Source organism: Salvelinus namaycush, chromosome 14 (genome assembly GCF_016432855.1).
Source record: "Salvelinus namaycush isolate Seneca chromosome 14, SaNama_1.0, whole genome shotgun sequence".
Lineage (NCBI taxonomy): Eukaryota > Metazoa > Chordata > Actinopteri > Salmoniformes > Salmonidae > Salvelinus > Salvelinus namaycush.
Window position 1 is genome coordinate 24,398,524 of NC_052320.1, and position 26,661 is coordinate 24,425,184.

A 26,661-nucleotide genomic window follows, 5' to 3' on the forward strand; every position below is an offset into this window, starting at 1 on the left:
GCTCTCGATGGTGCAGCTGTAGAACTTTTTGAGGATCTGGGGACCTATGCCAAATCTTTTCAGTCTCTTGAGGGGGAACAGGCTTTGTCGTGCCCTCTTCATGACTGTCTTGGTGTGTTTGGACCATGATAGTTCGTTGGTGATGTGGACACCAAGGAACTTGAAGATCTCAACCTGCTCCACTGCAGCCCCGTTGATGAGAATAGGGGCCTGTTTGGCCCGCCTTTTCCTGTAATCCACGATCATCTCCTTTGTCTTGATCACATTAAGGGAGAGGTTGTTGTCCTGGCACCACACTTCCTGTTCTCTGACCTCCTCACTATAGGCTGTCTCATTGTTGTCGGTGATCAGGCCTACCACTGTTGTCATCAGCAAACTTAATGATGGTGTTGGCCACACAGTCGTGGGTGAACAGGGAGTACAGGAGGGGACTAAGCACGCACCCCTGAGGGGCCCCTGTGTTGAGGATCAGCGTGGCAGACGTGTTGTTGCCTACCCTTACCACCTGGGGGCGGCCCGTCAGGAAGTCCAGGATCCAGTTTTAGAGGGAGGTGTTTACTCCCAGGGTCCTTAGCTTATTGATGAGCTTCTTGGGAACTATGGTGTTGAACGCTGAGCTGTAGTCAATGAACGCTGAGCTGTAGTCAATGAACAGCATTCTCACGTAGGTGTTCCTTTTGCCCAGGTGGGAAAGGGCAGTGTGGAGTGCTATAGAGATTGCATCATCTGGATCTGATGGGGCGGTATGCAAATTGGAGTGGGTCTAGGGTATCTGGGAAGATGCTGTTGATGTGAGCCATGACCAGCCTTTCAAAGCACTTCATGGCTACAGACATGAGTGCTACGGGGCGGTAATCATTTAGGCAGGTTACCTTCGCTTCCTTGGGCACAGGGACTATGGTGGTCTGCTTGAAGCATGTAGGTATTACAGACTCAGTCAGGGAGAGGCTGAACATGTAAGTGATGACACTTGCCAACAGGTCAGCGCATGCTCTGATTATGCTTCCTGGTAATCTGTCTGGCCATGCTGCCTTGTGAATGTTGACCTGTTTAAAGGTGTTACTCACATCGGATACGGAGAGCGTGATCACACAGTTGTCTGGAACAGCTGGTCTCACGCATGGTTCAGTGTTGCTTGCCTCAAAGCGGGCATAGAAGGCATTTAGCTTGTCTGGTAGGATTGCATCACTGGGCAGCTCTCGGCTTGGTTTCCCTTTGTAATCTGTGATAATTTTTAAGCCTTGCCTCATCCGACAAGTGTCCGAGCCGATGAAGTAGGATTCAATCTTATTTGTGTTTTGTCTTTTTGCCTGTTTGATGGTTTGTCAGAGGACGTAGCAGGATTTCTTATACGTGTCCAGATTGATGTCCTGCTCCTTGAAAGCAGCAGCTCTACATTTTAGTCACTAAAAAGCAGATGCTCTTAATCAATTAGGGCACATCAACAGTTTATTTTTTTCTTCCTCTAGTCGGCTCATGGATTTGAACCAGCGACCGGTAACTAGCCCAATGCTCTTAACTGCTAGGCTACCTGCCGCCGTATAACCTTTAGCTCAGTGTGGATGTTGCCTGTAATCCATGGCTTTTGGTTGGGATATGTACGTATGGTCGTCGATGCACTTATTAATGAAGCCGGTGACTGATGTGGTAAATTCATCAATGCTATCGGAATAATCCCTGAACATATTCCATCCAGTCTGGGCTAGCAAAACAGTTCTGGAGCTTAGCATCCTATTCATCGGACCACTTCTGTATTGAGCTCGTCACTGGTACTTTACTGTTTTGAGTTTTTGCTTGTAAGCAGGAATCAGGAGGATAGAGTTATGGCCCCAATTGCCAAATGGAGGGCGGGGGAGTGCTTTGTATGCGGCTGTGTGTGAAGTCAAGGTGATCTAGAGTTTTTATCCCTGTAGTTACACAGGTGACATGCTGGTAGAAATTAGGTCAATCGGATTTCAGTTTTCCTGCATTAAAATCACGGGATACTAGGAGTGCCACCTCTGTATGAGCATTTTCTTATTTGCTTATGGCCCTATATAGCTCGTTGAATACGGTCTTTGTGCCAGTATTGGTTTGTGGTAGTAAATAGACAGCCTCGAAAAATACAGATAAACTCTTGGTGAATGGTAGGGTCTACGGCTCATAATGAGGTATTCTAACTCAAGCGAGCAGCACCTCGAGACTTTCTTAATATTAGAGATCGCGCACCAGCTGTTGTTAATGGACGCACCTGCACCCAATCTTACCGGACATTGCTGTTCTGTCCTGCCGATGCATAGTAAAAACCAACTAGATGTATATTATCCTTGTTCAGCCATGACTCCAAGAAGCATAGTATATTAGAGTAAATATCCCGTTGATAGGATATTCTCGAACGGAGCTTGTCCAGTTTATTCTCCAGCAATTCACATTCACCAATAGAACAGAAGGTAGATACAATTGTATTAATTTGTCGCCGTCGTCTCATCAGGGTGCCCGTGCGCCGGCCTGTCTAGCTCTATCTTCTCCGCCTTCGAGTGTTGGGGATTAGGGCCTAGTCCAGGATAATCAGTGTCTTTCTCCTCTGACGAAGTAGAAGTCCTCGTCCAACTCGAGCTTAGTGATAGCTGTTCTGATGTCCAGAAGATCTTTTCGGGCATAGAAAACAATGTTGGAAACATAATGTAATTTATTTTTTATTTTTTAGATCAGTTCAAAAAAATACACAACATGGCACAATGTACTACTCTCAAATTCATACAGAGCTATGGATGCAAGAACTAACAAACCATGAGATCAAAATGAGTTTTTGAAGCTATACAGTGTTTGTTTACAATTACATTATCAAACAATGGATTAAAATAAGCTTGTTTGGGCCTCCCGAGTGTGCAGCGGTCTAAGGCACTACATCGCAGTGCTAGAGACGTTACTACAGACCCGGGTTCATTCCCGGGCTGTTCCGCAACCGGCCGTGGCTGGGAGTCGCGTAGGACGGCGCACAATTGACCATCAGGTTCTTGGTCACCTCCCTGTCCAAGGCCCTTCTCCCCTGATTGCTCAGTATGGCCGGGCGGACAGCTCTAGGAAGGGTCTTGGTGGTTCCAAACTTCTTCCATTTAAGAATGATGGAGGCAACTGTGTTCTTGGGGACCTTCAATGCAGAAATGTTTGGGTATCCTTCCCCAAATCTGTGCCTAGACTCAATCCAGTCTCGGAGCTCTACGGACAATTCCTTCAACCTCATGGCTTGGTTTTTGGTCTGACATGCACTGTCAACTATGGGACCTTAAATAGACAGGAGTGTGCCTTTCCAAATCATATCCAATAAGTTGAATTTACCACAGGTGGAACCCAATGAAGTTGTAGAAACATCTCAAGGATGATCAATGGAAACGAGATGCACCTGAGCTGAATTTCGAGTCTCATAGCAAAGGGTCTGAATACTTACGTAAATAGGGTATTTTTGTTTTAATGAATTTGCCAAGATTTCTAAAAACCTGTTTTTGCTTTGTCATTATGGAGTATTGTGTGTAGATTGATGAAAACAATTAATTTAATGTAACAAAATGTGGAATAAGTCAAGGGGTCTGAATACTTTCCTAATGCGCTGTATATCAATAAATGTTAACTCCCAAAATGTATGGACTTTAAGGTTAGATTGTGGGAGGGGAAGCTCATCCTAGATCTCTACCTAGAACAAACCACCTTGGTGGTGAGTAATGTAACTTGTGTGAATCAATGCAATGTGGCCTTATGGGCTGAAAAGCAAGAGGAATATAGCCCATCAGCATAGCTTGTCCCTGGGATTTTTTTGATTTTGCTTAATGTTAAATGTTTTTCTGGTGTTACCTAGTGTATTGCTGTAGTTTAGCTTACAAAATTATTCACCAAAAGCTCACAGAACTACAATATGACTTCAGTGCTTAGCATTGACAAGTCTATATCAAATTGCATCCAGAATTATGTTAGATTACTTTAGATTATAGATTACTTTAACCAGCAAAGAAATGACTTCATTTGTTTGGGGTCTTTTCCCCCTCAGTCCAAAGTTGGTGACAAGTACTTCTCGGGCCCTGCGATCACCACAGAGAACACTCGCGTGGTCAGTCAATCCCTGCAGCACTACCTGGAGTCAGCCCGGGTAAGTCCTGCCCTACTGGGTCTATCATGGCTTGTCATTTGCCCAAGTATGCTTCCCTCAATTTGGCATGACAATTATTTTTTGTATTCTTCTTTGTCAGGGTGAAATGTTTAAAATCCTCCACAACATCCTCCTGAATGGAGAGACCAGAGAGGTAGCTCTCAACTATATGGCAGCTCTGGTCAACCGCAATGTGAAGAAAGCCCAGATGCAGGTAAAGTGATCTTATCCTATATTCATTAATCTAGGACATGTCTGAATCAAGGGTTTCTAATGTGACCATTTCAAGCTAGAATGTCTGGCCTCAAAGTCTGAATAGACCCAATGCTATTCTAGCACAGTCTCCCCTCTCTCCCTACCTTTCCTGTTAGAACAGTGAAAGACTATCTGGAAAAGTGGGACTGCCCCACTCCTTAAATAACAAAAAATAAATTGAGCTTTTCTTTTTTTCATATCTTCCCTTTCTCCCCTCATCCTTTCGCAGACGGACGACAAGCTGGTGTCCACGGATGGCTTCATGATCAACTTCCTGTCGGTGCTGCAGCAGCTGAGCATGAAGATCAAGCTGGAGACGGTGGACCCCTATTATATCTTCCACCCGCACTGCCGCCTGCATGTCAGCCCCGAGGAGACCCGGCTCAAGGCCACCATGGAAGAGCTCAAGACCTGGCTGGCCGAGATGTGTGAGTGGACACCGTAGATAATATAACAGAGCCTCTATGCATTCGATTGGAACAATTTGTCTGCCCTTTATCTATGAGGACACCACCATCGACGTCATAATATTAACAACAATGACGATAATGAGTAATGTATTATGTTGAGCACACCTAGGTTAATGTGGTATTTGTTTTCTTTCAAATGCTTAAGCTGGAGTGTCACCAGGATGGGGTTAGCACTTTTGGGACTATTCCATTGGTTCTTTTGTGCCAGACAAGCTCAATCAAATGCAGTTAAAGTATGGGTGGTTTAGTTGCAATTATCAACTGAACTTTCATAGTGCATTTTTAAAGTTGCTTTGTGTGCGTCCTGAACATATTCACATAGAAATGTTAGTTGTCAATCTATTATTCACATTGAAAGCAGGTCTGATAAGCAGTAGATCTGTTCTATGTGCACTGTTTCTATGCTTCCTCAAGTTAAATTTTTGTTTACTTTTAGCAACCAGGCAATGGCGGAGTGATTGCTACATATTCAGTGTTGCCCCGCCGCTGCTAAATCGTTGCCGCCACTCCCAAAAAAAATGTTTTTGCTGAGACACACTTTTAAAGGGATAGTGCGAGATTTTGCCAATGAAGCCCTTTTTCTACTTACCTAGAGTCAGATGAACTCATGGATACCATTTTTATGTCTCTGCGTGCAGTTTGAAGTAAGTTGCAAACTAGCATTACCACCAATGGAAGTCTATGCGAACAGCTAGTATGCCTGTGAAGCTACCTTAAACTTCCTTCAAACTGCATGTAGAGCAGTGTTTCCTCTGGAAAAATGTGTAGCAGTGGGGGAAAAGGTCGCGGAGGGGATGGCGTTTTTGAGGTAGGGTGTCATTTTACCACAACTAACCCTACAATTGACCCATGTTACATTTAGCCCCACTCTTCCGTATGCGCTCACAGAGAATTGTGGAGCTGGTAACGTGCTTAACCATGCCGCTGCTAAAAACTACATTGCGACTAATTAGTTACTACTTCTACTGAAGGCTACGATCAACTATTTATAAAAGTCACTCCCTTTACTACACCAACCTACATTTTTCAAACACTAACCAACTTTTAAACTTCTTCCACTCCCAAAATGATAGCCAAATCTTTTCTGATTCTTTGAGTAAGTGTAGTAGTCTGAGTCTGGTTGTATGTGATCTAGTAGTCTATCAAAGTAATCAAACCAGATATTTTTATATATTTAACGTTGACTATATTTCACTAAAGTAAAATGTTTCACACTTCAACTACCACAAAAATACTTTTATAGATCTGAAGGAGGTCACTGTTATTTCATGGAAAATTACAAAATTACCATCTAGTTATTTATTGTTATTAGTATTACCTGCCAAATTGACAAACTGGATGTGCCATTCACCTACCTGAAAGTTTCCTAATTGTTTTTGTTGACAGACAACGACCCCTCTAAGTTCTCTGAGCCCAAGTTCCCCACAGAGTGTTTCTTTCTGACGCTGCACACCCACCACCTGTCCATCCTACCGGGCTGCCGACGCTACATCCGCAGGCTGAGGGCCATCCGCGAGCTCAACAGGTACACGTACACACACGAGGACAAGTGGCCACAGCCACTCAAACAACCTGGGACAAGTTGCCATTTTCAGCCCGACAGGGCCCGATGTTACATAATAGCAATCTATATTTTCAAAAGCATGTGAGGCTCGTGTTCATATTTCACAACCTCTGCAGGCTTTTGGTGTTGCCTATAGCAAAATGATACACCTGATTTAAGCTACGTTATTACATGCTAAATGTTTATGATCAGTGACAGATGAGTAGAAGAATAGATGAGCTACCACCACTTATTTTCTCAGCCAGAGATCAATTAACCATATATTCAGAAGGAGATTCAGTAAAACAAAGTCACATTGATTGATTATCAGGCTTTTGGTCAGGAGTATAGGCTACTATGGAATTGAAGAGCAAAATCCCCTTAAGCTACATAACATGCTAGCAAAATGATCTGATCAGTGCTGATGTACACTGAACAAAAAGATAAACACAATGCCATAGATGTTTTAAGGGAGTGTGCAATTGGGATGCTGATTGCAGGAATGTCCTCCAGAGCTGTTGCCAGAGAATTTAATGTTAATTTTTCTACCATAAGCCGCCTCCAACATAGTTTTAGAGAATTTGGCAGTACGTCAAACCGACCTCACAACTGCCGACCACGTGTAACCACTCCAGCCCAGGACCTCCACATCCGGCTTCTTCACCTGCGGGATCGTCTGAGACCAGCCACCTGGACAGTTGATGAAACTGAGGAGTATTTCTGTCTGTAATAAAGCCCTTTTGTGTTGAAAAACTAATTCTGATTGGCTGGGCCTGGCTCCCCAGGCCCACTCATGGTTGCGCCCCTGCCTGGTCATGTGAAATCGATAGATTAGGGCCTAATGAATTTATTTCCTTATGCAACTAACTCAGTAAAATCTTTGAAATTGTGGCATGCTGTGTTTTTTAAAATTTCTGTTCAATATGAGCAAACTAGACTGAAGATGATCATGAGCACTCCGCTCAAGTTAGCTAACATTTTTCCATACTAATTGTAATCAAATATAATGGAAATTCTGTGAGATCTGTCACATTTTTGTTATCACGACGTGTCCCCACACTTGTCTCAAAGCAGCTTGATGGCGCTGACCCAATCAAAACGGTGCTGAAATATCAAGTTGGCCACACACGGCTATTGCTTTAAATGTATTATAATGGTTGGATATGACTTTGGGAGTTTGAGTAAGAAACCATTTGATACATACCTTCATTTGCATTAGCCTATAACCTATTCCAATATTTGAGTTATTCAGTTGATCAAAGCTAGGGGCTAAGGTGAGTTTTCCCCTCTCATCGCATTTCTAAGACGAGGGTTGTTTCTTAGTCTCCTCACTCCACTGCTGCCCACCTCCACCGCATTGTTCTCAACACCAGTTTAAATCAATATGCGGTTTTCTAGAAATACTGCATTTTTTGGGGGGTTCGGGCTCATTACATTTCTGTTATGTTGGACCAGGCTTGGGGCTTCAGCTCACCAGGCTTGGGTAAGACCGGACTCCAATTTTCTGACCCAATGACAACTCTACATGGGACCATAGAATTTTGATGTCCATCTCAAGAAAGGAGTTTTCATAGAGATTTGGCTTCCAAGTTCCAAAAAGATATTGGCTTTGGTTTTTTAAAACTTGTAATAAATGTAATTTGGTGGTCTCCAACCAGTGAAATACCAAAATGTAAATGTGTTCATACATTAGTGAGGAGCTCATTGTTAAATTTCATTGGTGATCATTTGATACATTATTGGCCTATGAGCGGAGATGATTTCATTGTGTTAAGGTGTGTATGTAGTGTATTAGTGAGTATATGAAGGCTGGATTATATTCACTTGGCTCCCAACGTTAAGAACATTGACTTAAACAGGGCGCGACAAGCTGAAGTGCTTGTTTTTGTTATCTGTTGCGAGATGTTTTGAATACTAATGAATGCGACCCTGTTTTGTTTGGCATGGCAGGACCGTGGAGGAGCTGAAGAACAGTGAGAGCCAGTGGAAGGACTCTCCGCTGGCCAGCCGACACCGAGAGATGCTAAAGAGATGCAAAACCCAGCTCAAGGTTCGCTAAGACGTTTTTCTTTTATTATTATTTTTTAAATCTCTACCCACCGTTTTCAGGCTGATAGGACTTAATCCACTCATCTGCTTGTATTCTGCTTGTCATACGTAATAATGTTTTGGTAAATTTGAAGTGTAGACACTCGATTTCCTGTTCCAATCCCGTGTCATAGTTTGTTTTCCGAATCATCCGTTTTGGTTAATTTCTTAGATTAAAAAAAAAAAAAAAAAAAATGAAATTAGTGTTGCGAACAAGAAAATAATTAATTTCAACTCGTGTCATGAGTTAAGGACTATATTCACCAGAAACCCTTCTATCTTTGTGATCTTTGGCCCTGACAGAAACTGGTGCGCTCCAAAGCCTGTGCCGACGCGGGGCTTCTGGATGAGAACCTTTTACGCAGATGTCTGCAGTTCTACAGTATGGTCATTCAGCTCATCCTACGCATGGTGGATCCCGCCTACCCACAGTAAGACACTCTGCCACAACCAGGAAATGTTTTAATGCTGCAATATGAGTTCTTGGCCTACTTTATGTCATATCTGTCATAATTAAAGGGATGGTGTGAGCTTTTAGCAATTAAGCCCTTTTTCTACCTAACCAGTCAGATGAATTCATCGATACCATGTTTGTCTCTGCATGCAGTTTGAAGGAAGTTGAAGGTAGTTTTGCGAACCAGTCATTGTCCTAAAGCTAGTTACCAATTACGCTAGCTCTAGTTAGCAACTGCCTTAATACTCCACGCAGGCATAAAAATGTTATCCATGGGTAAGTAGAAAAAGGGCTTAGTTGCCAAAATCTCGCACAATCCCTTTAAACTGAGGGATGCAACTTTTTTACTAAACTGATAATATTATTTAAATGTTTATTAGATTCATCTTTGTTATTGTTTGTATTGTTTGACATGCATAAAGTGGATCAAAAACTCATATTCCTTCCTCCCCTTTGTTGCAGCATGAGTCTACCGCTGAATCCGGAGATTCCCAAAAGCTTTGCTGCTCTGCCGGAGTTTTACATTGAAGATGTGGCCGAGTTCCTGCTTTTCGTTGTGCAGTAAGTCGACAGATCGATTGTAATTGCATAGTACAAGGCCAGACAAATACCCAAGAGTGGCATTGTTGGTGTCCATTTACCCTGTTTTACCTAAAGCAAATTATTAGTTCCGTCTTTTATAAATTTCTTGGAGAATTGTTTCCTAAAATGTTAACTTCAAAGCGATGTGGCATGAGTAGGGCCAAGAGGATTTCCTGACCATGTGACCTGACCTGGAGAAACTCGTGGCTCTCTCCATTCTCTTTCCTTTATTAATAAATACATGAGGAGGACCATCCTCCTCTTCATCCCTGGACAAGCTTCCTCTTTGAGTTTTTCTCAATTACTCTCCCCCTTGATTCTTGCGTACGCTCCCCTCGCCTTTTTCTTAAGCGCATTGCAGGAGAGGATCCAAGGTCCCTTCCCTCTGACCTTCTCCACCAATGCGTTTTGAGGAGGTGGCGAGCAGAGAGGTAGCGAGGAATCAAGGAAAGATTAATTGGTTTTAACAACCCCCCTCCCAAATGTCTGGTAACACAATATGTATAAAAGGGGGTAGACCTGCTGAGAAATTGTACACTGAACAAAAATATAAACGTAATATTCAAGAATTTCACAGTTCATATAATTGAACATGACTGGGAATGCAGATATGCTTCTGTTGGTCACAGATACCTTTCAAAAAAATTAAGGGTGTGGATCAGAAAACCAGTTAGTATCTGGCGTGGCCACCATTTGCCTCATGCAGCGCGACACATCTCCTTCGTATAGAGTTGATCAGGCTGTTGATTGTGGCCTGTGGAATGTTGTCCCACTCTTCAATGGCTGTGCAAAGTTGCTGGATATTGGCGGGAACTGGAACATCGATCCAGAGCATCCCAAACAGGCTCAATGGGTGACATGTCTGGTGAGTATGCAGGCCATCGAAGAACTGACATTTTCAGCTTCCAGAAATTGTGTACAGATCCTTGCGACATGGGGCCGTGCATCATCATGCTGAAACATGAGGTGATGGCAGCGGATGAATTTCATCACGGTGTCTCTGCATTCAAATTGACATTGATAAAATGCAATTGTGTTCATTGTCCGTAGCTTATGCATGCCCATACCATAACCCCACCGCCACCATGCTCACAACGTTGACATCAGCAAACAGCTCGCCCACACGACGCAATACACAATGTCTGCCTTCTTCCTGGTACATTTGAAACCGAGATTCATCCGTGAAGAGCACACATCTCCAGCATGCCAGTGGCCATCAAAGTTGAGCATTTGTCCACTGAAGTCGGTTACTATGCCGAACTGCAGTCAGGTCAAGACCCTGGTGAGGATGACAAGCACGCAGATGAGCTTCCCTGAGATGGTTTGTGCAGAAATGCTTCAGTTGTGCAAACCCAGTTTCATCAGCTGTCCGAGTGGCTCATTTCAGACCAACCTGCAGGTGAAGAAGTCGGATGTGGAAGTCCTGGGTTGGCGTGGTGACACATGGGCTGCGGTTGTGAGGCCGGTTGGACGCACTGCCAAGTTCTCTAACGTTCAACATTAAATTCTCTGGCAACAGCTCTGGTGGACATTCCTGCAGTTAGCATTACAATTGCACGCTCCATCAACTTGAGACATCTGTAGCATGGTGTTGTGACAACTTCACGTTTTGAAGTGGCCTTTTATTGTCCAAAGCAGAAGGTGCATCTGTGTAATGATCATGCTGTTTAATCAGCTTAATGATATGCCACACCTGTCAGGTGGATGGATTATCTTGGCAAAAGAGAAATGCTCACTAACAGGGACGTAAACAAATGTGTGCACTAAATTTGAGAGAAATAAGCATTTTGTGTGTGTGGACAATTTCTGGGATCTTTTATTTCGGCTCATGAAACATGGGACCAACACTTTACATGTTGCGTTTAATTTTTGTTCAGTATGTGTGTTCTTTTGCTCATCTTAATCTTTTATTTTTATTGGCCAGTCTGAGATATGGCTTTTTCTTTGCAACTCTGCCTAGCAGGCCAGCATCCCGGAGTCGCCTCTTCACTGTTGACGTTGAGACTGGTGTTTTGCGGGTACTATTTAATGAAGCAGTTGAGGACTTGTGAGGCGTCTGTTTCTCAAACTAGAGACACTAATATACTTCTCCTCTTGCTCAGTTGTGCACCGGGGCCTCCCGCTCCTCCTTCTATTCTGGTTAGGGCCAGTTTGTGCTGTTCTCTGAAGGGAGTAGTACACAGCGTTGTATGAGATCTTCAGTTTCTTTGCAATTTCTCACATGGAATAGCCTTCATTTCTCAGAACAAGAATTGTTTCTGGACATTTTAAGCCTGTAATCGAACCCACAAATGCTGATGCTCCAGATACTCAACTAGTCCAAAGAAGGGCAGTTTTATTGCTTCTTTAAATCAGCACAACCGTTTACAGCTGTGCCAACATAATTGCAGAAGAGTTTCTAATGATCAATTAGCCTTTTAAAATGATAAACTTGGATTAGCTAACACAACAAGCCATTGGAACACAGGAGTGATTGTTGCTGATAATGGGCCTCTGTACGCCTATGTAGATATTCCATAGAAAATCTGCTGTTTCCAGCTACAATAGTCATTTACAACATTAACAATGTCTGTATGATCAATTTGGTGTTATTTTAATGGACACAATGTGCTTTTCTTTCAAAAACAATGACATTCCTGCCAGTTGCAATGTGGCTATCAGAAGATAATAGTTGTATCCCACTGGAGAAAATTACTTACCGCTTGAGGAATAAGTTAAATACATTTTACAGAATTTGGCAACCTTTTATTGACTATATGGAGAATCTCCCCCCACATTGAATGAATCTCTATATTATCCTTATATAATGTTTCACACATAATGTATAATATGTAGCCTACAGCAGGTGACCATATGATCCAATGTCTCATTATATATATTTGTTATTGTATGTTTGTATATATAATTATAATTTGTTTTATTTTTTCTTTCTTTGTTACGCTCATCTGTCACTTTGTCCTATTGTTGTCTAATATCTTTTCACGTTTGTCTTGAATGTTGTTAATTGGAAAATGCAAAAATAAAATATTAAAAAACAAAAAAAAACAATGACATTTTTAAGTGGCCCCAAACTTTAAAAATATGGGGCTGTTTGAATGGGGGTCATATAAAATTACATGTATTTTTTGAAAAGGTATCTTCTGTGAAAATGGCTTTTGACTGACGGTTAGCGTCCCCTTTCTATCCCCCGCCAGGTATTCCCCTCAGGTCCTGTATGAGCCCTGTGTCCAGGACATTGTCACTTTTCTGGTGGTGTTCATCTGCAGTCAGAACTACATCCGGAACCCCTACCTGATCGCCAAGCTGGTGGAAGTGCTTTTTGTCACCAACCCGGCGGTGCAGCTGCGCACCCAGCGCTTTTCCGAGATGATGGAGAACCACCCCCTGTCCGTCAAACAGTTGGTCCCGGCCCTCATGAAGTTCTACACAGGTGTGACTACTTGGTGCAGCATTTCGGGAGGGGCAGAACTAGACACATTGCACAATTTTAACACTTTTGCATGAACATAAACTTTTTATTGTGCTGGCTTGGATATTTTCTTCTTTCCAGCATGGTTCCATTAACTATAGTGGATGTGTAACACACCATCACAGTTCGGCTTGGCTCCACTCAGTAGTGTGCAAAAGCTATTAGAGTGGAGTCAAGTGCACTGATTCTCACATGCAACTGACTCTTGTGTGCCTTCCTTTCCACAGATGTGGAGCACACCGGTGCCACCAGTGAGTTCTACGATAAGTTCACCATCCGCTACCACATCAGCACCATCTTCAAGAGCCTCTGGCAGAACATGGGCCACCACGGCACATTCCTGGAGGAGTTCAAGTAAGTGGGCTAGAATCAAAACTTAATAGGTATTGTCATCAGATAAATACTATGGTGATAGCCTGGTCTAAAAGGTGCCCACTGTCCGGTCATGCTGAATGCTACATGTAAAATGTACTCCGACTCAGTTTGTGTGACTTCGACTGGCTTCCGAAGGCCTCCTAGTTAGTGAATCCATCTGTTTATTCCCCTGTAGCTCTGGCAAGCAGTTTGTGCGCTACATCAACATGTTGATCAACGACACCACCTTCCTGCTAGACGAGAGCCTGGAGTCCCTAAAGCGCATCCATGAGGTCCAGGAGGAGATGAAGAACAAGGAGCAGTGGGATCAGCTTCCCAGGGTCAGTACGGAATTACCGGGGGGAAAACATGAACGCATTACGAAGCGCTTATTAACGTGTTACAAAGTGCCTTTATAATTCCTTATGACTCTTTCTCCCTCAGGAGCAGCAGCAGAGCCGCCAGTCCCAGCTGACCCAGGACGAGCGGGTGTCACGCTCCTACCTGGCACTGGCCACAGAGACGGTTGACATGTTCCACATCCTTACCAAGCAGGTCCAGAAGCCCTTCCTCCGGCCCGTAAGTACCACTCTGACCAGGGATCAAACATTTTACTCATACTTTCCAGTCTATAAAGGGATACATGGGCGCAAAAACATAGTTTGCAAATGTTGTATTTGACAAATGTACGGTTAGAATGACTTTTACTGGTTGTCAACAGCCCCCACACAGCAGCCAAATAGAACATTGACAATTATTTTTTTTGCTGGTGTGCTCAAATGGGTAAAAAACGAAGGCCGTGGAGGTGCTCTTTGAAAAAGGTAGTCTGACTGGCAGAAAAACGGGAATGATGGTAACCACTTAGTAAACTGAAAAATGTATTGTGTGCTTATTTTTACATCAAGGCACTTGTTGAGTTGAAAATGATTCTTCATTTTAAAAAGCCTTGGCATTTCGAGAGAAATATTTAAAAACATGAAAACAAACCAACTCGTTTGTGTTTGGTATCTGCCTTCATCCATTTTCTTCATGAGTGCCATGTTGGGAAAAGTAAGCCTCACAAAAACAAAATCTAAGTGTTTTGTTTACTAAGAGGTGACCATCATTCCCTTTTTCTGCCAACAATAGAACATTACTGTGCAGCAGCATGTGGGGGATGGCAAAGTGATACATATTACTGTATAAAGCCTACTTCAACAGTAACCATAAACCACTCCTATTCATGGATGCAGACAATATTTTTCCTGGTGACCTAACTCCCTGCTCTGTGCATTCCAGGAGCTGGGGCCTCGTCTGGCGGCCATGCTGAACTTTAACCTCCAGCAGCTTTGCGGGCCGAAGTGCCGGGACCTGAAGGTGGAGAACCCAGAGAAGTATGGTTTTGAGCCCAAAAAGCTCCTGGACCAGCTTACTGACATTTACCTGCAACTTGACTGTGCCCGCTTTGCCAAGGCCATCGCTGACGACCAGGTAAACTGTAGTAGTAGCACACCTGGCTTTCAAACATTTGGGAAATTGATTCAAATACTTTATCTGTGCCTGTTGTCGCTTGCCTTGTTTAATAAACCAATAGAAAAGTCCCCACACTGCTAACCTCACCCATCTGGCACTCCAGGCAGGCTCAAGCAAACCGTCAAAGTATTTGAAAAGATTAAGTAATTGAACCTAGGTATGTGTAGTAGTAGGCCACAATAAATTTTTGTATGCATGCTCTACTGTGTATGTGTTTTCTATACTGTATAATTTCACTGATGTGTACAGTATTACCAGGAAGATTATTTTAAATTATTAAAATGTTTTGACCATTCATGACAAATATATTTCTCATCTAATCATTCCCAATCCAATCACGTTTTGCGATAGGTGGCCCAGCTATATTAAGTGTACCCATAGCAGTGAAGCAGGAAGTAAAAGCAGTTCTAGTAATTCTATTTATATGGTTACACATGACATAAGGTATGTCATAATACCAGGTTTGGGTAAAATACTTATTTGATTACAAAATTCAAAGCATATTGTAGTAGTTACAATTTGCTACAATACAAATCCTGGGGAGAGAATGTGTACTGCCAGCGACTGTGCTCTCAGTACAGACCATGCTGACCATCTCAATGGTGAAGGGTAATAACGATGGAAGAATTCTGATATGTCTTTGTTTTAGCACTGTCCACTGAGTTTTTAAACAACAGTGCACAACATGGTTTAACGCACCGGTGGGTGGTGGAGAGTAGAGGTCAACCGATTTATGATTTTTCAACGCTGATACCGATTATTGGAGGACCAAAAAAAGCCGATACCGATTAATCGGCTGATTTTATTTATTTGTAATAATGACAATTACAACAATACTGAATGAACACTTATTTTAACTTAATATAATACATCAATAAAATCAATTTAGCCTCAAATAAATAATGAAACATGTTCAATTTGGTTTAAATAATCTAAAAGCAAATTGTTGGAGAAGAAAGTAAAAGTGCAATATGTGCCATGTAAGAAAGCTAACGTTTAAGTTCCTTGCTCAGAACATGAGAACATATGAAAGCTGGTGGTTCCTTTTAACATGAGTATTCAATATTCCCAGTTAAGAAGTTTTAGGTTGTAGTTATTATAGGAATTATAGGACTATTTCTCTCTATACGATTTGTATTTCATATACCTTTGACTATTGGATGTTCTTATAGGCACTTTAGTATTGCCAGTGTAACAGTATAGCTTCCATCCCTCTCCTCGCCGCTACCTGGGCTCGAACCAGGAACATATCGACAACAGCCACCCTCGAAGCAGTGTTACCCATGCAGAGCAAGGGGAACAACTACTCCAAGTCTCAGAGCGAGTGACGTTTGAAACGCTATTAGCGCGCACCCCGCTAACTAGCTAGCCATTTCACATCGGTTACACCAGCTTAATCTCGGGAGTTGTTAGGCATAAACAGCAGAGCTGCTGGCAAAATGGGTGATGGGGTGGGGGGAGGGTGGGTGATGGGGAGGGAGGGTGGTGGAGAGAGCAATATACTTTTGAGGTTTTTCAATTTGGGTTCATATATAGTGTGCTAATGACGATACAAAAAAAGGTAACAGAGCAATGTACAATAAGGCGGACTAAGCAAACAAGGAAGTTGTGTTAAGTACATGGAGGCTGCCATCTCCATGCACATCTGCTATTTTGTAAGCATTTGGTAGAATGACACACTCGCATCCCAAAGCCTCTCAGGGATAATTCCTTCAAAAGGTAATTCTATTCACTAGGAACCAATTAGAAGCATACGGTACAAAACTGGGTTGGATCTTCCTGAATTTGTCCAATAAGAAACATTTGTTTTTGTTTTTCCGTTGCAAAACATTTTGCTGTGGTAATATATACACCCAGGCTTACATGGTGTTTTTTCTCTCCCCTTTCCAGCGGTCGTACAGTCAAGAACTCTTTGAGGAAGTTATTTCCAAGATGACGAAAGCCGGCATCAAGTCTACCATCGCCATTGAAAAATTCAAGCTACTATCGGAGAAGGTGGAGGAGATAGTCGCAAGGAACTCTCAGTCCGAAATGGACTACAGTGACGCACCTGACGAGTTTAAAGGCAAGTATTCAAACTTTGCAATGTTCAAACTTCACTTTCTAGTGTTTGAAATCTGTATTTCTTGTGTTGTTACTAATTGCCCCTGACAGCAGCGGTATGTTCATTTGGATGCAACGTCCCAGTAATACTTCAATTGTGCAGGCAGGGCACAGTTCTCTATGTGCCCTGCCTGCACATAGTAGAGCACAGTGTCTGTTCTGTACAATACATTTCTATCTGCAAAGTTCTAAACAGATTATTTTCATCACTTTTTTCAGGACTTGGATCAAAAGAGCTGACCCCAAGTCAGTTTGATTGGGACATAAAAGTAATGGGAAGACCCTCTATTGACATTTTACGCAAAGACCACTTAGATTGGGCTATCAAATAACCACTGATTTAATATACTCTGGGAGGGGAATGCAGGCTGCATACTTCCTTTTGTGTGACTCAAACCCAAATCAAATTCTATTTGTCACATGAGCCAAATACAACAGTTGTAGACCTTAATGCAAAATACTTGCTTACAAGCCCTTAACCAACAATGCAGTTTTAAGAACAATGAGAGTTAAGAAAATATTAACTAAATAAACAGTAACACAATAACGAGGCTATATACAGGGGGTACTGAGTCAATGTGCGGGGGTACAGGTTAGTCAAGGTAATTGAGGTAATATGTACATGTAGGTAGGGGTAAAGTGACTATGCATAGATAATTAACAGCGAGTAGTAGCAACAACATAAGGGGGGGGGGGGTCAATGCAAGTACTCTGGGTAGCACTCCAGTACATCTTGCAATGCGGTAGCAGAGAGAACAGTCTGACTAGGGTGGCTGGAGTCTTTGACAATTTTTAGGGCCTTCCTCTGACACCGCCTGGTATAGAGGTCCTGGAGAGCCAAAAGCTTGGCCCCAGTGATGTACTGGGCCGTACGCACTACCCTCTGTAGCACATAGCGGTCGGATGCCGAAAAGTTGCCATACCAGTCAGGATGCTCTCAACGGTGCAGCTGTAGAACTTTTTGAGTATCTGTTGAAGATCAGGCTTACCACAGTTGTCGTCGGCTAACTTTCGTGGGTGAACAGGGAGTACAGGAGGGGACTAAGCACACACCGCTGAGGGGCCCCCGTGTTGAGGATCAGCGTGGCAGTTGTGTTGTTGCCGACCCTTACCACCTGGGGGCGGCCCGTCAGGAAGTCCAAGATCTAGTTGCAGAGGGAGGTGTTTAGGACCATGGTCCTTAGCTTAGTGATGAGCTTTGAGGGCACTATGGTGTTGAATGCTGAGCTGTAGTCAATGAACAGCGTTCTCACTTAGGTGTTAGTTTTGTCCAGGTGGGACAGGGCAATTGAGATTGCGTCTTCTGTGGATCTGAGGTGTCAACTAACTATCCCGGGTTAAAGAAAACCCTCAAGTATTATTTTTAAGTGTGTAACATGTATGAAACCCTGAGACAGCAAACTCAAGATTTCAATATAAGGGAATGGGGGATGCCTAGTCAGTTGTACAACTGATTGCATTCAACTGAAATGTGTCTTACGCATTTAACCCAACCCTTCTGAATCAGATAGGACCTAGCGTTTAATTTTAAGCTAATTTAATTGTCTTAATGAATTCCTTGCATGTGTTCCCGAGATGTCTATGCTTTGATTTGAGAATACAGATACATGCATTGAAATATACACTGCTCAAAAAAATAAAGGGAACACTAAAATAACACATCCTAGATCTGAATGAATGAAATATTCTTATTAAATACTTTTTTCTTTACATAGTTGAATGTGCTGACAACAAAATCACACAAATTATCAATGGAAATCAAATTTATCAACCCATGGAGGTCTGGATTTGGAGTCACACTCAAAATTAAAGTGGAAAACCACACTACAGGCTGATCCAACTTTGATGTAATGTCCTTAAAACAAGTCAAAATGAGGCTCAGTAGTGTGTGTGGCCTCCACGTGCCTGTATGACCTCCCTACAACGCCTGGGCATGCTCCTGATGAGGTGGCGGATGGTCTCATGAGGGATCTCCTCCCAGACCTGGACTAAAGCATCCGCTAACTCCTGGACAGTCTGTGGTGCAACGTGGCGTTGGTGGATGGAGCGAGACATGATGTTCCCGATGTGCTCAATTGGATTCAGGTCTGGGGAACGGGCGGGCCAGTCCATAGCATCAATGCCTTCCTCTTGCAGGAACTGCTGACACACTCCAGCCACATGAGGTCTAGCATTGTCTTGCATTAGGAGGAACCCAGGGCCAACCGCACCAGCATATGGTCTCACAAGGGGTCTGAGGATCTCATCTCGGTACCTAATGGCAGTCAGGCTACCTCTGGCGAGCACATGGAGGGCTGTGCGGCCCCCCAAAGAAATGCCACCCCACACCATGACTGACCCACCGCCAAACCGGTCATGCTGGAGTATGTTGCAGGCAGCAGAACGTTCTCCACGGCGTCTCCAGACTCTGTCACGTCTGTCACATGTGCTCAGTGTGAACCTGCTTTCATGGTGCACGGTGTTGGGCTGTAAGCACAACCCCCACCTGTGGACGTCGGGCCCTCATACCACCCTCATGGAGTCTGTTTCTGACCGTTTGAGCAGACACATGCACATTTGTGGCCTGCTGGAGGTCATTTTGCAGGGCTCTGGCAGTGCTCCTCCTTGCACAAAGGCGGAGGTAGCGGTCCTGCTGCTGGGTTGTTGCCCTCCTACGGCCTCCTCCACGTCTCCTGATGTACTGGCCTGTCTCCTGGTAGCGCCTCCATGCTCTGGACACTACGCTGACAGACACAGCAAACCTTCTTGCCACAGCTCGCATTGATGTGCCATCCTGGATGAGCTGCACTACCTGAGCCACTTGTGTGGGTTGTAGACTCCGTCTCATGCTACCACTAGAGTGAAAGCACCGTCAGCGTTCAAAAGTGACCAAAACATCAGCCAGGAAGCATAGGAACTGAGAAGTGGTCTGTGGTCACCACCTGCAGAACCACTCCTTTATTGGGGGTGTCTTGCTAATTGCCTATAATTTCCACCTTTTGTCTATTCCATTTGCACAACAGCATGTGAAATTTATTGTCAATCAGTGGACAGTTTGATTTCACAGAAGTGTGATTGACTTGGAGTTATATTGTGTTGTTTAAGTGTTCCCTTTATTTTTTGGAGCAGTGTACTTGCAGAGTGCGTAAAAACACTGTCTGAAGAGAGGAAAGTGTGTCGATTTTTGTATTTTTCAACACCTCATTCAAACGCGACACAACATTGTTCTCTCACATCCTGGTAGGAATACTTTTACACAGCTCAAGGCAAATTTCTGTATTTTTGTTTTTGCATATCACATTTAATCAACAAAAAAAAACGAATGTTGCATAAATGGGAGGGCTGCAACGAAGGCAAATAAATACATAATTGAAGATACAAATTACATTTGTGTGTGTGTGTGTTTCCACAGACCCTCTGATGGACACCCTAATGACAGACCCTGTGATATTGCCCTCTGGGAACATCATGGACCGAGCCATCATCCTCCGCCACCTTCTCAACTCCCCCACTGACCCCTTCAACAGACAGCCGCTCAACGAAAGCATGCTGGAGTCACGTATGTGTACACACACACCGGTATCAAAGTCATATCCACTTAAATTGCAACTCCCTGCACTCATAGCCTGCAGTTCAAGATGTTAGTTTGATATGTGAGGATAAGGAAGTACCCACCCGAAACAAATGTTACTTACTGAAAATTGAGACTTCTAAAGGCTTGGCGAACCGAACGAGTGTGCTCGCATACACCCTTAAAATCCCTTAGATTGAAAAACGAGAATACAGTAGTAGTACTGTTTGTTCATCATGTAACACCGTAGCCAGAAAACACTTCCTCAAAATAATGAATTTAAGATATCTCAATAAATTGTCATAAGTTGATGTTTTTTGCAGAGGAGAATGTTTGGTGCAAAATTTCTCAAGTGAAAAATGTGCAAGAAAACTGGTCTTCTATCGTTGAATGACAACAGACACTTCATTGAAGAATCCCTACTGTTGACCAATCACAGACGAAAGGGGGACTTCCGATTCCGAACTTTGGCTTGCCTTGAGTGAAAAAAAACTGCTGAAAGGCCAAAACAAATAAAAACATCACAAAATGTGCATGTGTTTTGGATTGGATGCATTTAAAAAAAAAAAAAATTTTTTTTATTTTATTTAACTAGGCAAGTCAAGTGGGAACAAATTCTTATACACAATGACTGCCTAGGAACAGTGGGTTAACTGCCTTGTTCAGGGGCAGAACAACAGATTTTTACCTTGTCAGCTCGGAGATTTGATCTTGCAACCTTTCGGTTACTAGTCCAACGCTCTGACCACTAGGCTACCTGCCGCCCCTTCTCAACTCTCTTGCTTAAAAACATTAATGAATTAATAAAGTGGACCAGCACTCGACAGTTGGAATTGAAGTCTTTCTTTTAGGCAACATGTCCTACTAGCACACTTTATTAACTATATGGGTCCCCATGGGTTTGTGCTCACGTTCTGCTCTGTCATTGTCTTTATTCACAGTCCCTGAACTGAAGGAGAGGATCCAGGCATGGATGAGAGAGAAGCAAGGCCAGGGACGTTTCCTCTAATGACAGCCCAACTTCAACCCCCCCCCCCCCCCCGCCCCGCCGTCAGTAAGGGATGTTACCACCATTATTTCACCATGCCTGAAGTAAATACCATCAAGAACGGGGGGAAAACGCAAGAAATAAATGAAACCTGATTTTATTTTTCTTCCCTTTATCCTTATTTTCTCGGGTCATCATCTGAAGGCCCTTAGCTCTAAAATGAAACATAATAAAGTTAAGACTTTTAAAAGGTTTTTGCTCATGACTTTGTGTATATATCTACATATATACGTAACACTGCAAGGATAAGCAGTTGTCACAGCCTACAGGTCTTAGCAGCAGAATGCATTTCTTCATTTATTGTTTATTTTCCCTCGGTTTTGCGACTTAATGTATACTTTGTTAGCTGAATTATTATATTTCAGCTTTATGAAGGGGCAGATGATACATTTAGGATTGGGATACATTTTGGTTGTCTTGATGGTAACTTTAAACAAGACATTGAAAAGAAAGTGGCTGAACAAATTCACTATATTGTTTATCATAACCATACAGTTTACAGTACAACATGCACACATCTTGTGCCGTTTGCTGACGAGGCTTGGGAAATGAGAATACATATTTAAAAATGTAGCTTGAAATGAACGTGCTAGATTGTCTAGTAGACAAACGAAAACTAATTGTGGGCTTAATTTGATGAAAGTGGTAAGTGAAGCATTAGTTTAAATTATGTATGGTTGGTTAGTTTGGTTGTCTCCCTGTTGATGACATACGAGTGAATAAAGTTTTGTTTGCATGGCCTGTAGTTCAAAACCTCCCAAGCGCCTCATGGCAAACCCTCTTACGATGGAGCAGAACGGTCACAAGACAATGTAAAGCATCTTTGTAGCATGAACACCATTGGAAAAACAGCAGGTTATAGGAACACATCTCCCACCTCAAGAGGTCTCTCAAAGCCCACTGTTTCTTAATCCTTACCCAGGTTGCTGACTTAAATGCCCAGACCCAATTCGCTCCGTCCCTCTCCTCCTTAGCCCTAACCCTTCGAAGTTTGCAGATCTGGAAAGGTATAAACTGTGTAGTGTATATTGCTTTTACTTTATGGATCTGCAAACATCGAAGGGTCGGGGCCAAGGGGAAGGGGTAGGAAGTGAATTGGGAGTGGCTAACTGTAAATTAAGGCTCGCACATGTCTCACCAAATGTTGATCTCAATGTTTTTCTATATGTAAAATCAGTTTGCAAATTAGGTTGAGGTGCCAAGTGCTCTTGGCCAGCAAATGCTATTTGTGCGTCTGAGCCCTTAAAGGAAAACTCTACTCAGCAAAATGCATCAACATGACGTGGCAAGTGACACTTTGCTTCTTGATAGTCCAATATCTTAACTTGACTGCTGATATGCTAAACATTTTGGGACTGTATCAACAATTGACTAATGGAACAAAATGCCAATATAGTTTGAGTGGATTTTTCCTTTAACTGTACAGGAATTTGTTTATTTTACCCACATACCTGTTTTGGAATCGAGGACTTTGAATTGAAATAAATGATGATGCACACAGGTTTACAGCTATTGTTGAAATTACTTTTTCAACTGGGATGGGTTATTTAATTATATTAAGCAAAATGGGTTGTTTATTGATTAATCTATAAAAATGGACCTTCATAAAATTACATTTGGATAATATAGATCTATTGAATTCATATGTGTAACTGTAATGTAATTGTTTCCCAATTGGAACAAATTAAAAAAGAAGCATGTCAATGCAAATAGGTGCAAAGGTATTAAATTCTTCCTCTACTTTCAAAGAAGTTTGAGCACAATCATCCTTAAATACTGCTTTATTCCTTTGAATGAAAGTTACCATTAGTTTGAAATCAAGCCATTGATAAACAATGTGCACGCACACTTCCCATGCGCCTGGTTGTCAAATATAAGTAGGAAGGCAGGGTATGTAAACACCTTGATTATTACTACCAGTAATTAACTAGCATTAAAGGGTACAGGAGTTGTCCAGCAATTACACATAAATACTATGCAATTGTACAATAAACATTTATTTATTGAAGTTATAGTCAGTCCAGGTATTGAAGGTGTTGGGAGCCTTACTTTCCAGGCTAAAAAGCTGCAACAAAATGGTTTGCCTGTCTCACTACTATACTACTAAAGCTATTAGTGTTGTTTCAGTGACATGACATTTTTTTCAAGGATCACACTCTTGATCAGGGGCAATAATCATTCATATCTGTGGTTGGAGACAGTTCCTATGTCTATGGACTGTTAGAACCAAATAGGGCCAAGACGCATGCAATTGATTTATAGTGAAATCATTAGAAAAGTCATGAGATGCTTAAGTCTGTAGGGCAATGTCTATCTATGTGAAGATTTCTATGAATTACTGTGTAATACCGTGTAATTACACTTTTTCCTGTTAGGGGGCGCCTATACACTTTGGTCCCTGTCTAGACCTTCGTAGTGCGGTGACAGCGGTACGGGGAGCGGTAAGAAACCCTGCAGTATGGCGTCACGGGCAAATGCAACGCCCCCATCGTATTTCCTGGAGTTCTATTGGCTCCCCAACGCATTGCACATGCATTAGTCTGATTTCATTGGCTTATCAAACTGACAATCAGTCTAGTCGAAAGGGAGTTGACGTAATCTTTTCAGTAAATCAAGGTACTCTATCTGTTCTTTTTTTTTGCTTGTGTGCAGATATACGACCGCTTTTCATCTGAACTGGAAAATAACCTCATCAAGGAAGCAACGAATGCAGTGGAAGCCTGTCTGGTGGAGACTTAAACACTGCTATAATGGGTGTTTTTCATAAAAGTGGGCTTGACCATTTTTTTGCGAGCATACTCTGATGAACAATATTATACTTAATTTTAACGCTTATTTGTTTTCGTTACTTTTCTATGGTGTTCTAGTCTTCGTTTCGATCTTCAAAAGTAAGTTGCCTAAACATTACCTGTTTAATTTCATTCCGTTTTTACTGTAGAGCGAGCGACTTTTTGTTGTTGCTTTTCCTTAAAATTAATTTAGTAATCTGTTGTATTCTGATCGCAAACGTTTTCAAGAGTTTGTTCTGATTTGATATCAAATAGACTACCTATGCACGATGGTATTGTTACAAATGATCCCAAATCGAATATCCTGCGCGTGAAGTCATTTTCGCGAACGGCGACATAAAGCCATTCAAATCAAATGTCTTAAACGCCATTTTTATATCCGCAGATGTCACAGTGCTTTTACAGAAACCCATCCTAAAACCCCAAATAGAAAGCAATGCAGATGTAGAAGCACCCTGGCTAGGAACAACTCCCTAGAAAGGCAGGAACCTAGGAAGAAACCTAGGCTTGATTTCGTCAGTACGATATCAGCTGGTTTTAGTAATGGGCCTACATTGTTTCACTTAATCTTACAAACATTTGGTATATGTTGCCAAATGCTTTGCAACAATTGCTAATGTTTTCCACAAGCCCTTTCCAAATTTCGAAAATATTTTTTTCTAAACATTCTTCAATGTGTAGCCATGTCTCTGTACGTTTGCATATACCAAATATGGTAGATAGAATTGCATGGGCGTATGCCTCGGCTAGTAAATGGCTGACTGCAAGGACATGGTGAAAACATCAGATTTCTGCTTGTCAATGCTAGGCCCTTTTCTAGAGATTGTACAAACTAACAATCATAATGAAATTGTCAGTATGTAGACGAATAGCTATACCTAATAGACAGCCTACTGTCTTTATTCAGACATGTATTTATGTAGCATATCGGTATAATGTAGCCTCTATGCGATGAGTCGGCCATATTGTAGGCTCCTCTAAACTAGTCTGAGCATTTGGCCTACAAACTGAGATAACGGGAATTAGGTTTTGTTATTTGACCCTTTAGTGCCCTATACTTGTAATCTGAGAGAAATGCATAACATTTCAGATTTTAATGACGAGTGACATCCACTTGAGACATTCTGTTGCCGTTTCTCCAGTTGCTTTGTATTATATTTACAAGTGATGCTATTTAACAGCTTTGTCAACATTGTGGCCTTATCACATATTTTACCCCTAGTATCGAATCTAACAAATCATCCCTTTATTACTTATGACAACATGCATTGAATTTGAATGTAATTCAAAAGTAAAGTAATAGTTTTTCTTTCTTCAGGAGAGTAATTTTTGGAATCATACTACTGGGCACTGGGTGAAAGTCCTAAACTGCTGCAATGTCTGGGGCGTCTGTGAAAGTCGCTGTCCGAGTTCGTCCCTTTAACTCGAGAGAGACAAGCAAGGAGTCAAAATGCATCATTCAGATGCAAGGCAATTCTACCAGTAAGTAACACACACAAACATACACACATATATGATATCCTCATGATATTTTGGACCACCTGACAGATACAAATCTATCTTCATGACACATTGGTTTCCACATGCCCAAGCCAGCTCTGTACCTTAGGGGTCTTGGTTGAAAACAGTAGAATGAACAAAGTGAATGCATCAGTGTTGAAAAGAAACAGCCTGAAAAGGGAAGGAAAGCTGTTTTGAGTGAATTCCTCTTTGTAAAGAGATGCATGCCTGAGGAGCCTCAGTGTGAGAAATGCTGAGTTGGTCCATTCTGACACAGTTTGTGTCCTTATTCCCCATATAGTGCACTACTTTTGACCAGGACCCATAGGAATCTGGTCAAAAGTAGTGCACTATGTAGGGAATAGAGTGCCATTTGGGATGCCTGCTCTTTGGGCTTTCTCCCTCTTTCTATTCATCAATCTATTGTCCCATAGTTGGGACTATTTGATATTGGTAGCAGTGCTTATCACTGGTCTGGAGTGTGTGGTTATGTCATCCCCGAGTTGACGTGGAATATTCCAGAAAACACAAGTTCTACTCCACGCAGCGTTTTGGTGCACTTTCGAGGACAGACAGAACTGTTTTGAGAACATGATCTTTTCTATTAGATGGACAATTATTGCTCATGATGGACTGTGTTCATATGTAGAAAATAGACAAACTATGAAACATCAAAATGGATGTTCCAGTATATGGAAAAACCAACAGTTATGATATAAAGCAAAACTGTTTTCAAAGAGTAGTTGGACCTCTGTGCTGCTTCCAGCTCAACCATAAGCATTCCTGTCATTTAGAATAGTGCTCTCTGCAAGATGTTGAGGTTG

General features: G+C 42.3%; 2 protein-coding genes across 6 annotated transcripts in view; both read left to right on the forward strand.

Moving 5' to 3' along the window:
- ube4b (ubiquitination factor E4B, UFD2 homolog (S. cerevisiae)) overlaps positions 1 to 23,051 on the forward strand; it is a 47,773-nt gene extending 24,722 nt beyond the window's left edge. For both annotated transcript variants that reach the window (XM_039008270.1, XM_039008269.1), the window contains 15 exons: positions 4,022 to 4,120; positions 4,221 to 4,334; positions 4,605 to 4,803; positions 6,232 to 6,370; positions 8,339 to 8,438; positions 8,780 to 8,907; positions 9,393 to 9,491; positions 12,707 to 12,942; positions 13,209 to 13,335; positions 13,532 to 13,676; positions 13,780 to 13,914; positions 14,614 to 14,805; positions 16,738 to 16,912; positions 20,342 to 20,488; positions 21,442 to 23,051. In XM_039008270.1, the coding sequence (XP_038864198.1) occupies positions 4,022 to 4,120; positions 4,221 to 4,334; positions 4,605 to 4,803; positions 6,232 to 6,370; positions 8,339 to 8,438; positions 8,780 to 8,907; positions 9,393 to 9,491; positions 12,707 to 12,942; positions 13,209 to 13,335; positions 13,532 to 13,676; positions 13,780 to 13,914; positions 14,614 to 14,805; positions 16,738 to 16,912; positions 20,342 to 20,488; positions 21,442 to 21,509 (2,103 nt within the window). In that variant the 3' untranslated portion in view covers positions 21,510 to 23,051. The remainder of the gene's footprint in view (positions 1 to 4,021; positions 4,121 to 4,220; positions 4,335 to 4,604; positions 4,804 to 6,231; positions 6,371 to 8,338; positions 8,439 to 8,779; positions 8,908 to 9,392; positions 9,492 to 12,706; positions 12,943 to 13,208; positions 13,336 to 13,531; positions 13,677 to 13,779; positions 13,915 to 14,613; positions 14,806 to 16,737; positions 16,913 to 20,341; positions 20,489 to 21,441) is intronic.
- A 1,116-nt stretch (positions 23,052 to 24,167) lies between these two features.
- The window catches only part of kif1b (kinesin family member 1B), a 116,555-nt gene continuing 114,061 nt past the window's right edge, over positions 24,168 to 26,661 (forward strand). For all 4 annotated transcript variants that reach the window (XM_039008271.1, XM_039008272.1, XM_039008273.1 and 1 more), the window contains exons 1-2: positions 24,168 to 24,436; positions 25,656 to 25,819. In XM_039008271.1, the coding sequence (XP_038864199.1) occupies positions 25,714 to 25,819 (106 nt within the window). In that variant the 5' untranslated portion in view covers positions 24,168 to 24,436; positions 25,656 to 25,713. The remainder of the gene's footprint in view (positions 24,437 to 25,655; positions 25,820 to 26,661) is intronic.